Here is a 13,855-nt window from a genome sequence, read left to right as displayed (position 1 = left end):
AGTAAGCAGCGACGCATCCAATATAGGAAACGTGAAAACTTTTCCACAATATTTTAGTGCTGAAACAGGAATACGTAAACAAGTTTTAGATTTTTATGAAGATCCTAATGAAGCTTCAAAAGATATCTTTGGTAACATAATTAGAATTACTAACGAAAATAATCTAAAACTTGAACAAATTACAGCATATTGCGCCTATAACGCAGCTGTTAACTACGGTGTTCATAACTTTGTGTTTCAAAAACTTAAAAATGAAAACAAAAAAATTATAAAGGCAAATTGTAATTGTCACGTCATTAATAACTGCGTTAAAAATGCTTTAAATGCTTTGTCGGTTAATCTGGAAAATATCGTGATTAAAACATTTAATGAATTTAGTTCTTCGGCTTTGACAAATGAAAAATTAAAGGATTGTTTCGTGTTTGCCAGTATTGAATTTAAAAATCTTCTTCGGCATGTGACTACAAGATGGCTTTCTCTCTTGCCAGCAATCGACCGATTAATATATTCTTGGCCAGCAGTAAAGAGGTATTTTTTGCAAAAAGGCAAAAATGCTTGTCGAAAAGTTATCTGGGAATTTGTTTCTCATGGTATAGCAGATAATGATATGATCAATGATGATGAAGAATATATGGAAGAAGGTTTGTCAGAGGCATATTTGTATTTTATGCATAACGTAATGCATGAATTTCATTCAGCAGTATTAGCCCTAGAAAGTGATTCTTGTACTATTATAGAACTGCACAATATAATGAGTAATCTTTTGAATAGCCTTAAAAATCGGTTAAAAGATGAGTTTAATGGAAGCAAAGTTGTAAGTATTTTAAATAAGATTTCCGCTCACGAAACAAAAACTTTCAAATTAGAAGCAAATCAGTTTTTAACAAAATCTATTACATACTTAGAGCAACGATATGATTTCGGAGAGGAATCACTTTACAACAAAATTTCTGTTTTAAATTTAAAACAATCTCTTTTATCGTGGGATAATTTATCAGAGCTTCCAAAAGTTTTAGAAATATCAAATTTAATTGACAACGACATGTTGCACACTAAATTTGGCTGCCTGTGAGATGCCTTTGATAATTTGCCGAAAGACATTCCAATTGATAAGATATGGTCTATTTTTTTTTCAAAAATACGATACAAATAAAGTAAAAAATTTATGTAAATTTTTTTTTATTTTTGTAAAAAAAACTTGAAATAAAATTTTACTTTTTTGAACTATAAGCGCATTTTTAAAATTTCCAGTTATTTTTTCAAAATCCAGGTCAATTTTTTCCGTCGTCCAGTTATTTGACTTTTGTTATCTGGCAACCCTAGTTAAATGGGATATCAGTATACTTAAGCAAAAATAAAAATGAACTGTATGAGAGTTATATCAACACAATTTGTATAAAACTAGTTGAATTACTCACAAAACGTTTAAAGTGACTACACTCCAGATTACTTAAAGACACTTAAGTGGCAATTGTCTTCACGCTAGATTACGTGGGATGCATAAGTACTGCACTACAGAGAGTACATACGTGTCAAATGACCAAAATATATAAATGGGAGTCAGCCAAGTGATTAGATATTTGTGACAATTACTGTCTTTAAAGGATACATTGACTTAACTAGGGGGTTACTAGCATTCCGACTACTTATTTATGTTTGAAACATGATTATTAAAAAATTACCGTACTTACCGTCGTTTCATAGGTTTCCGATTTTCGGGAGTAAACATTTTCATCTTGCTTTTCTTCGAATGTCGAGTATTTTGACACATTTGAGATGGGTTGGTAGGTTTTCGAGGTAACGTTGCTTTGCTGATGCTTAAAACTGTTATTAATTTGTTGTTGTGTTTGATTTTCATTAGCCAATTTTTGTGCTAACAACTTCTGTTGTTCAATTTCTTTTGCCAATTCTTGCTGCTTTTTAAGCAATTCCAATTCCCTATCTTTTAGAGCAGCAATATTTTCTTCCGCTTTGATATTACTGTCAATACTTGATATAATGTCCTTAAGTGTGTTATTTAAATTGTTCTAAAAGTAAAAGGATAAATAGAAATGTCAATTAATCATTCATTTGCATATGAAATTATTAAGTACAGCTTCAATATGTATGTATGTATGTTCATTAGACCTGCCTTTAAAAAATAGAACTGGAGGACAATTTTAGGCCAATCGGATAACGAGATTCCGTGCCATAGATCGATTGAATGTTTTGAAATCGGGTAAAGAATGGTAATTACTTTGATTATTATGAAAATATTGCTGTGCAAATAAAACATTTTGAACGTTTGACATAAATATTATCTTCTAAAGAAAATTATTTTTCTAACCAGGTATAAAACATGAATGCCGAATGAAAAATAATTAAAGCTATGTATGTATACACGGTTGTCATATTCTTACAATATTGTCAGAAAATGTTCAATAAATGGTTAACACTAGGGTATTCGAATTATTCGATTTTTCTCTTGTTCGAATAAAACGAATAATTCGAATAAGAGATTTTAACATGTTCGAATAATTCGATCACACGTTTAAAATTAATCGAATTATTCGAATAAATTAAATTTTTTTTAAAAAAAAGTAAAGAATGAAGTTTTGTTATATTTTATTGTTAAAGAAAAACAAAAACTAACGTTAAAGCTAACAATTTAAGTATTTATAATTTAAAAAAAAAACATTCGAAAACAAAGTCCATCATTAAATTTTCATCAGTAATATTCTGAACAGATTCCCTGTCGAACAATCTACAAAACAATTGACTAGCAAACTCATTAGTCTCCGTTTTGGAGCTACGCTTTAAATTTGAGCTAGTTGGACATAAACTAATACTTTAGTAAATGAATTATTCACTTTTTCTAAATTATTTATAACAAATTGCAGGTATTATACCCTCAAGCTGTATCAATGTTTAATCAAGTGGTCTTAGGGAGTTAGACAAATATGTCCAAAGCATAGCTGTTAATTTTGGATTACGATTAGTAATCAAATAGATTATTTTTTAAAAATAATTTAATTGATTATATAATTCTCTTCAGAACAATTTCTGATTACTAATTGATTATGATTACAAATAATCAAGACTACTTTTCAAAAATTTGCATTACTACATGAAAAAGTTCTAAACAAATAATACAAAATTAGATGTTTTTTCATAAAAAAAAATATACGTATATTAAATTTAATAACACTATGCGACAAATATTAGGGTTAGTGATTGGCTGGGGTTCTGCCCACCGGGAAATATTAGATCTGTAAAAAAAAGTTATACGTGTCCCGGCGTTTCGTTGGGTCAGGTCCACGAATGAAAATCGCCTAAACTCATAAAATTATTGTAAAGATGAAATTCGATTAAAATACATAGACATCACGTAAAAATATTTTATGACAATCGAATCACTATATGTAGGTCATAGCTCCCATATAAGTCCCACAATCCAGAAATACATTAACGCATATAAACATTAATATCGATAAAAATTCCACAGAAATTAGTTTCAAGTAGAAAGAAATCATACTGCTTGATTTTGTGACTATGGGTTCATAATTATATACATATAAGGCTCATAACAGGAAAATTCATTAAACGCGATTATATATTCAAATTTTGTGATATAACTCATTTCCATATGCATAATTTTGAACTTTGTCTAAATATATTTGTATATACGTTCTAAAATATATTTGTAAAATTACACGTTTGGCTCAACATTTATATAAAATTTGTTATATAAAATTAGTTGTTCAATCATAAATTGCTGAATTAGATAAAAAAAATTTACATGGTGAGCCTTTGAATGTCTGAATTTTTTTTAAAAAAATATCAGCTAGTTTTGCTATAAAATTCTGCATAAAATCAAAACAACTTGCTAACGGAGGAGATAGAGGATTAAGATCTTATACAAAAATTATCCTTATAAAATATAATTCTGACTTGCTCTATCGCTCTAGAGATCCCGGTTCGAGTCCGGATGTATGCGGCCTGTTCTTTTTTTATTTTTTCACATTGTAAATGCAAATTTTTGAAATTTTTAAATACAAAATTTTTGGAAAATAATCTAAAATAATCAAAAGTAATCCTTGAAAATAGTCGGATTATTTTTTGATTATTTTGTCGTAATCTCAAGTAATCTTTTAAACGTTTAAAGCATAGCTGTTAAATAATGATTACTAATCATAATAATTAATAATTAGATTACTTTTTTTCGAAAGGCGAAGTAATGATTAAATTACGATTATATTCAGATTCGAATGATTAGTAAGATTGCGATTACAAATAATCAAAATATAATCAAGATTACTTGCGATTACGAGAAAATAATCTAAAAATAATCCGACTATTTTCAAAGATTACTTTTGATTATTTTAGATTATTTTCCAAAAATTTTGCAAATGAAAAAAATTAAACAGGAAGAGGTCGCCCACATCCGGACTCGAACAAGGATCTCTAGAGCGATAGAGCAAGACACATACATTTGACTTGTCGAAAGAATTCGTATTGTCGGAGTTATATTGTGAAATTTTATGGGGATAATTTTTGTGGAAGATCTCAACACTCTAGCTCCTCCGTTAGAAAGTTGTTTTGATTTTATTCAGAATTTTATAGCAAAAATAGCTTATATTTTTAAAAAAATGTCGGTCCTTAATAGGCACACCATGTAAATTTTTTTTATCTAATTCCCCATAATTGGATTCCGTATGTCCAAATTGGTTTTAAGACCGTCTTATACAGGAAGACTTTGCAGTTAAGGCTTAATTTCGATTGATGGTGGATTAGCCAGTGTAAATTATAAGCATTTAGTTTCATGTGGAGCCGCTTGGCTTCTATGTGCCGACGCCAAGTAAGACGTCTGTCAAAATGAATGCCAAGGTATGTAACGTGATCAGACTGTGGGATGTTCACAATGTTTAGTGTCACTGGTGGACAATTTCCTCTCCTGAGTGAAAACGGCTCCACGTGCCTGAGATAAATATCAAGGTTTCTAAATGCTACATTTAAGTCTACATGAGAACTAAGAATTGCATTGTCATCTGCAAAGGTGGAAATGGTTAATTCTTCGGACTCTTCGGCAAATCTGAGGTGTATAATAAGTACAGGGTTGGTCCTAGAACACTTCCCTGAGGTACACCAGCATTGATCGCATAGTCGCTTGTCACATAATCGCCGCATTTTATAGTAAACAAGCGATCCGATAGGTAAGACTCTAGTATTTTGTGTGTACTAGAAGGCAGTAGGCATTTAATCTTGTGTATTAGACCTTTATGCCAAACCCTGTCAAAAGCCTGGGCAACATCTAGAAATATTGCCGAACAGTAATTTTTTAGTTCGAAAGATTTCCGTATCTATCCAGTTAGGCGGTTAACTAGCTCAATTGTTCCGTGTTGCTTACGGAATCCGAATTGGTTATCTGGGCTAATGTTTTGACTATTTAAGAATGTTAAAATTTTCCCTTGGATTATTCTCTCAAATAGTTTACACAAACAAGACAATAAGCTAATAGGTCTGTAGGATGATGCCAATGTCAAATCCTTCCCTGGCTTGGGTATCATTATAATTTGGGAAATATTCCTAGAGACAAGATCGCATTGAATAATACTGTGAGCACAATAATTGCCACATCTGGTAGGCTTCCAATCATGGAAGGTGTAATTAAATCATATCCTGGAGATTTTTTTAGTTTAAGATTGTCCTTTATGATCCTCTGAACATCTTCTACACTAACATTGATTATTTCGGAGTCTGTGTCTATGCGAACAGGTAAATTCCCCAATACAAAATTATTTGTTGGGGGGGTTAGGTTGGAACACTCTACTTAAGGGTTCAGCAAAAACTACGGCTTTATCCTGCACTACGTGCCCAAGTACCATCAGATTTACTTATAGGACTTTGACCCTTTACCGGTGGCTTAATGTCCTTAGCTGCCTTCCAAAGGGAGAAGTTTGTGTGCTTATTACTGATTAAACTTTCAATATAGTTTCGATTTCTGCGATCCTCTTCAGACTGAAGGGCTCTTTTTAGTTTCTTACTTGCAATGGACAGCCTCTGCTTAGCTGCAGGAGATCTGTTGTGTTGCCAATCTCTTCTACATCTTCTCTTTTCGAGAAGGAGTCTATCAATTTCTGCATTGGAAATACACAAGTAATCTTGATTATTTTTGATTATTTGTAATCGTAATCAATTAGTAACCTTTTGAAAAAAAGTAATCTAATTACTAATTATTATGATTAGTAATCATTAGTTAACAGCTATGGTCCAAAGTTTGATATCATTGTCAACGTAAGCATTATAAATGTCATCCTCAGTATCACTTTCGACGACCGCACAGTGCGGCCAAAAGTCGAAAAAACAAGGTTTTAGTTGGGGTTTTTTTGTCATTGGGCTGGTTAAAGAAATGCTCTAGGAGATACAAAATGATCATAGTAAGGTCCCTTGCCTCAAATGCCATTCATAATTTCAGTTTGAATGAGGCCTTCACACGAATGGCACACTACCGTAGAAAAGATCGACTAGTAGGAGTTTCCGTTAAACACGTGTCAAAGTTTTTGTAATCAAGCAAATCAGACGAAACAAAATGGAGTAACACTTTAGTGCGATTATAGAACATTAAAAACGTGTCATATGTTTTTGACATAAACAAACAAAATATTTGTCAGTCGGTCAATTGTTTTTTTACATCAAATAATTTTATTTTTATCCGCTAGTTTATAGCCGGAACTATATTTGTTATAAAAACACGCATTGGCCTGCACCAATAATATTAATTGTTCGTCATTTTATTATAATTAAATTTAATGCTTCTTTTTCATTTTTCGCTCAAGTCGCTGTTTGACAGTGTTATCAACACAATTTTTTAAATTTTTTAAGCGATTTATTATGTGCTGTTTTTATAGTTAAAGTGAGAACTTTGAGTGTAAATTTTACACGTATTTTGTTTTTGTTACAATAACAAAACACATGTAAAATTTCCACTCAAAGTACTCGCATTTATTATAAAAACAGCACATTCAATTTTGTTTGGCTATAGTACTTATAAATAGTATTTATTTAAACATAATGTAGGCGCCATCATTGTGAAATGCTTCGAAATGTCTTCATGATCGTTTATATTAGCCCATTAGGAGAAAATTGTAAATATTATTACCTTGTCATACAGACTTTACACATATTATGATAGATATGCAACTACTGACATTTGTAAAAATTTTAATATCGAGCCATATTGTTATTTTGACGTTCTACAACAATTTTTCAATGATCGTGGTTTGCAGAGCGAGAGAAAAAATTATATTCTCAATACGCAACTATTGTGATATATATTTGTCCATCTTTCCAAACCGAAAAACAACCACTTTGACATTTCCTTTTGTTTGTTTTCTATTATCATATTACTGTATAATTTTTGCTTTATTTATTAAAGGTTCGACATCTTAAAAATTAAATTTTTGTACTTTATACTAACCCCCATATCCATAATCGATGTAAATTTGTAAAAGTTTTATAAAACAAAATCTGTTTTATAAACCTTTGGTAAATTTAAAAATTGATTATGTATAAGGCCTTTAGTATACTTACATTTTATACATTTTATAAATGTTTATATGAAATAATTTGTATAATAAGTAAATCTTATCATAACATTAAATAGTTTGTTTTTTATTATTTTTATTATTATTTATTATTGAAGTATTAAAACGATTTATAGAACATTGAAAATATTTTTAAGCTTTCTTTGCAAAATAAGTATTTTTAATATTTTAAAACCAACAAGTTGACAACACCGTTAGTAAATGTCACGTAGAAACGGTACATGAAAAAACATAAAATACAACATCACATTTATATATATAAATATACAGTAAACTCACGAAAACGTGAACTAAGGTAGAGCTACACAAATACGTATGCATGTATTTGTTGAATACACTCTAACATCGCCATTAGAGTATCCAAAACCGAAACCGAAAACCTGTCAACCGGTTTTTTCATCATTGTAAACTCCACCGGTTTCGGTTTTTTTACAAACCGGTTTTTGTAAGACGGTTAACCGGTTTTAATGAAATATATTTTCTTTGACAATATTTCGTAAAAGATATAAAATAATTACATAAAGATAGATTATTAAGAACTAAAAAATGCAAAATTTCCGAAGATTTAGTACACAATTCATAACACATTTCCCAATAGCGTCCACAAATAAAAATAAATTTAAGGAGAACCTTTCATATTAAATAAAAATTGAATATAAACCGGTTAACCGGTTTTTTTGAAGACAAAAACCGAAACCGTTTAACTGGTTTTTTTTTAAATACTATAATGAAAACCGGTTTTTTCAAAAACACACTTTTTCGGTTAAACCGGAAACCGGTTTTTCAAATTTGCCGGTTTTTTTGTCACTCTAATCGCCATATTGCATTTCACCAATGTAAATTTGTTAATTTTTAGTCTCAAAGTAGGCCTGGGTTAATTAACAACTCGCGCGTCATTGTCATTATGTCTTAAGGGCAATCGGGCTCGTTTTTGTTTTTTTGCATTCGAGAATTGTCTCGTACTGGCGTGTGGGATGTACACGCAGAGAAAAAACATGGTTACGACAACTATACTATGTTCGTTGTAACAATATATTGTTGTCGTATACATATAATTGTTGTTTTAATTTAATTTACACAATATTTTAGTTACTGTAACCATTAAATGTTATAAATATGAATATGGTTCACCGAATGGTTCGGACAACTAAATATTAATAAATAGGTAAACATATTATGCTATATACAACCATTAAATGTTAAGTTTCTATACGCGTGGTCATAATATGTTTAACATGTAAACATAATATGTTTACAACAACTAAATAATGATAAATAGGTAAACATATTATATTATGTAGTCATAATATGTTTAAGATGCAAGCAAAATATGTTTACTTTTAATAGTCTTTTTTCCCACCATTTGTGAGTGCTGGTGTTTGTCTAAGCTGTGTTATTTTTACAAGTAAATTTTGAGTGTCTGTAATTCCCATTCGCTCTATAGTTTTGTTTGTATATTATCTTTAACTTTCCTAGAGCGAATAATAATAAATTTCAGTGAATTTATCAATAATATTTTAATTGGGAACTTCAAAACTAAAACCTATTAAAACAAAATTTTGTATTTATAAAAATAAATTTTAATAATAATATGATTACTTTGGATCATATATGATTTCATTGGATCATAATATGATTTAATTGGGTTATATTCTGTTTCTGCTTTAATTAAAAACAAATTAGGGAATCGTATGTCGTCAAATCATTAAAATTGTATTCTCTATTAGTATTACTATTAGTATTATCTAAAAGTATGTATTAATAATATTCATTTGTATGTCTATTAAGTAAATTTAAAGTTATATTAAATTAATTATTAAAAGACTGGGTGATTTTTTAATTACATAGTTTTAAAAATAGTTTATGCTTACTTTATACCTCAATTCCAAAAAAAGCTAAAAAACCGGTTATTCGAACCGGTTTTGTGATAGAAAAATCCGCTTTTTCGAATTATTCGAAAACCGGTTTTTTGTACATGTCGAATATTTGATCACTCTAGAGCTATCGGACCACTCATCTACAGTGATCGAAAGACTCTCCTATCTTTAGTTATTTGTCTAATTTCAGAAACAATACAATTTTTTTATGTTTATTACTTATTTAAATTTGGAATTATGAAAAATTTTAAGCAATTTAATAAATTTAAATGTATATCGTTACCTTAATATAGAAACGCTCTAACTCGTTTTTTTCCCAAAATTTAGTTTTTTCATACTTCGATAGATAATACCGTAATACACCATTCATAAAATAAAATTAAATGTTACAACATTAAATTGGTTGAAGACATTCATAAAAGTCTGTGTTAAAAAATTGCAACTACAGAACTTTTAATTTTATTAAGTTGTTTCCTTCTCCTCTAAAGTATTGAAAATGTTAGTTAGGGCCTTTCTATATTAAGGTAGCGATATGTAAATTTATTCGTTTTATTCGATTATTCTTCATAAAATTGTTCGAATTATTCGTTATTCGAAAATGGTAATTTTTATATTGTTCGAATAATTATTCGTAAAAAATTATTCGATTAATCGAACGATCATTACTCGAATGAATACAATAGTTAACACCCATATGTTTCAATGGTTCATATGGTTGTGTTAACCATTTTCTGACAACCGTGGATACGTAGCTTAAGTTATAGTCATTTTACCGGGTCATTTTTTGAGATCGTATTTAAATATGAATTATGTTTAAGTTCTATTTAAATACGAAACACTAAGAAGTTTTTTTAAATGATACTTAAATGGCCAACGTTGGCCACTTAAATTCTATTTAAGTTTCATAAACTACCACATGTTTTTGACAGTTGTTTTTTTTATTTTTTGGAAAGAAAAATTTTTCGAATTGTTTTTTTTTAAATTTTAAAAAATTTTCTTTGCGCACAAGGTTTACATGGACATCCAGACGGACGGACAAATATCGTTTAATCGATTCAGAAAGTGATTCTAAGTCGATCGTTATATTTTAAGGTGGGTGTTAGACCAATATTATACCCTCCCCACTATGGTGGTGTAGGGTATAAATATGGCGTGGGATAATGTTTCTACTATTTCCAAATATTTACATTTTTAATTAAAATATATTTTATATCTGGTTTTTGCTAACAGCTCAAGTAAAACTTTAAGGATTTTTTAAAATATTTGTTTGGATGAATAAAAAAATAATTTTTTCTGAATAACAATAAAGTACATTTGTCATTATTTCGTTAACTTTTTAAGAAAAGTTCGAAAAGAAAAGTCAGACTTACCCAATATTTTGGTAAAATATTATAAGTACATATGTATATATTTTGTATAAAGTATTTTGAAATTGTTTTATTATGATTGAATCAATGTAACATTCAATAGGCTATTAGCCAAACCATTACCAAGAACCAATAAAGGCAAATCATTTTACTGTAATTCAATACCACATATAATGATTCAGACCAAAATTAAACATTTTCAATACACTTGGGCCAAAATTGGTAAAATATTTTGGAACCCATTGTTAAAATTTTATAATTTAGGAAAACTTTGCGCTACGCAATAGGGCCGCAATGCAAAAACTGTTCGGTAAGCGAGGATAATTCCACTTTTGTAGTTCTTTATTTCATTGGGAGTTAGATTTACATAAATAAATTGCTTCGGATTGGAAATCATGTTGTTTCTATTCGGATTTATTTCATTGAGTTTTATTTAGATTTTTATGGGACTAGTATTTTTAGAATTATGAAACCGCAGATTATTGGAAATAATTTCATTTTACCCTTTGGTAGTATTTCATTTTTCAAGTTTGGGAATTATTTCATATTTGATGGGAGTTATTTCATTGGGATTTATTTTATTTGGGAGATATTTCACGGTACCTCAAAATCTGGCTTCGCTCAGAAAAGATTTATTTCATTGCAGAAAGGATTTATAATATTTCAGAAAGCCGATTTTCATTTCGCTCCCGACAATGTAAAAATAATCTTTTCTGAGCGGAGCCGCTTACACCCCAGAGGAGAAAACCATTGCGCACGGCCAAAGGCCGGCAATGCAAAAAACTTGTCTGAGCGAAGTCCGTTTTTGATACACCCCAGAGGAGAAAACCACAGCGCAATGCAAAATTGAACCCAACAAAAATTAAATAACACCCAATACAGTGAAATAACTCCTAATTCCCAAAATATAATGATATAAAACATAACAGAAATTTCATTGGAAGTTATTGCATTATGAAATAACTCCCAACAAAAAATTATGAAATAACTCTCTATGCGTTAGGAGATGTTTCATAATGAAATAAGTTATTTAATTTTTTCGCGGGGAGTTATTTCATTTGGGAGTTATTTCACGGTACCGAAAATTACACATGTATTCTTCTCTAGAAATTTTAACTTCCAAAAAGATTTATGATTTATATGTTCTTTGAAACGTTTTAATAAATTGTTCTTACTTTAACCCTAAAGTAAATAAAATTGTTACTTAAGTTGACTCTTCAGACTTAAGTTGAATCCTCAATCTGCTAATAAATACATATATACAAATTTGATAACTTTTTATAAAAAATCGCAAATATTCAGAAATTTTACCTGATTATTAAAGAGGAATGAATCTAAATCTTCACTATATATACTTTATATGACCTGAGTAATAAAATTCTCAATTTGTTCTACTAGAACTGATTCATTAATAGTATAAACAATATTATATTGTGGAAATTATTAACAAACAATTAGGTTTTTCCGACGCTAATGAGGAAAAACAAGTCAGGGAGATATATTCGGCTGAGCCGAATCTTATATACCCTTCACCAAATTATACTTCAAAATACAAATTTTAAATATTTTTAGGTAAACAAAATTTATTTTTTTTTTAAATTTGTTTTTCTCATTTTTTGGAAGAAAAATTTTTTGAATTGTTATTTTAATTTTTTTTTTTTTAAATTTGAAAAAAAAAAATTGTTTTTTTTTGCTGAAAAATTGTCTATATTAATCCAGATATAGGTCAAAAATCGAGGTTGTCCTGGTTTTTTCCTCATATCTCAGCCATTTGTGGACCGATTGTGCTGATTTTAAATAAGAAACTTCTGAAAAGAAAATTGATTTCAACAGACAGACGGACATGCCTTAATCGACTCCGCTACCTATAAGCATCCGGAATATATATACTTTATAGGGTCGGGAAATTATATTGTGGAAATTACAAACGGAATGACAAACTTATATATACCCTTCTCACGAAGGTGAAGGGTATAAAAATTTCACTGCGACTAGGGTTCCTACTCGGGAATATTTTTTTGGTAATTTTCGGGAAATGTTTGTCGGGAATTTTCGGGAAATTCTTCATAAGTTTTCTTCTAAAAGTTACAATTTTCAGATTCGCCAAATTTGTTGCTAATTGAATCATTCTATTATATCCACAGATTTTTTCGGTTCTAGCAACAGATAGTCGTTGGCAAAGAAATATTACGGTCGAAATATCCGACTCATGCCACAGTAGAAAAATTTGGTTATTAAGAATGAATCTAATTTGAAGTTTATGCTCTTAAAGGAATTATTAAGATGCCTAACATTACAACTTTTAGAGATATTCAATGAATATTATTCATATTTAGAGAAAACAATATAGTGGTTCAAATTTGTTTATCTACAATCAGATAGGAAAAATGTCGCTAACTACACATGTTTTATAGATTTAACATAGTCGAAATTCTTAAGTTCTTTAATTAAACAAAGAATTTATTGATTTTATACTGATTAAAATTACGACTGTGACAATACCTATAAAATGTCACTATTAAATTAGAAACCCTTATAAAGGCTGGACCAACATTGTACAAACAATTATAAGTCAATTTATTCGAAAAAAATTTTCTGGTTTTTGTTTTAATTTAGTGTTAAAAAATTCCAAGGAATGAAACGATTTTTTAATTTCATCCCGGGAAAGAAAAAAAGACCGGGAAATTAGGAACCCTAACTAAATTTTTTTTTCGAGGCTACCGAATTTAAATTTTTTGACCTTTTCTCAACTTTTATTATTAAGGTTTATATTTAAGGTTATACAAAAATAATCGGCTGTTAATTACCTGTTTATTATTCTCCTGCTCATTTAATTGAGGTACATCAGAAGGAGCATCTACGACTGACTGTTCCTTAACGGGTGTTGTTTCTTTCGGTTGTGATTCGGCTTCTTGTACAATCTACATATAAACATAAAATATACAAACATAATGAATGAATGAGTTAGTTTTTTTAGTTCATTTTTAATAGGATACTCCCCGATCAATGATCTAATACATTTTGCTGT

The 13,855-nt window shown here is 29.4% G+C and overlaps 1 protein-coding gene across 9 annotated transcripts in view; it reads right to left on the bottom strand.

Moving 5' to 3' along the window:
* The window catches only part of LOC135962751 (interaptin), an 84,526-nt gene that overhangs the window by 50,102 nt on the left and 20,569 nt on the right, over nucleotides 1–13,855 (bottom strand). For all 9 annotated transcript variants that reach the window (XM_065514614.1, XM_065514615.1, XM_065514607.1 and 6 more), the window contains 2 exons: nucleotides 13,635–13,748; nucleotides 1,692–2,027 (listed from right to left, as the gene is read on the bottom strand). In XM_065514614.1, coding sequence (XP_065370686.1) covers nucleotides 1,692–2,027; nucleotides 13,635–13,748 — 450 coding nt within the window. The remainder of the gene's footprint in view (nucleotides 1–1,691; nucleotides 2,028–13,634; nucleotides 13,749–13,855) is intronic.

The sequence above is a fragment of the Calliphora vicina genome, chromosome X (assembly GCF_958450345.1).
Source record: "Calliphora vicina chromosome X, idCalVici1.1, whole genome shotgun sequence".
Lineage (NCBI taxonomy): Eukaryota > Metazoa > Arthropoda > Insecta > Diptera > Calliphoridae > Calliphora > Calliphora vicina.
Note: the sequence above shows the minus strand (reverse complement) of the source record. Positions and strands in the feature narration are given on the sequence as shown.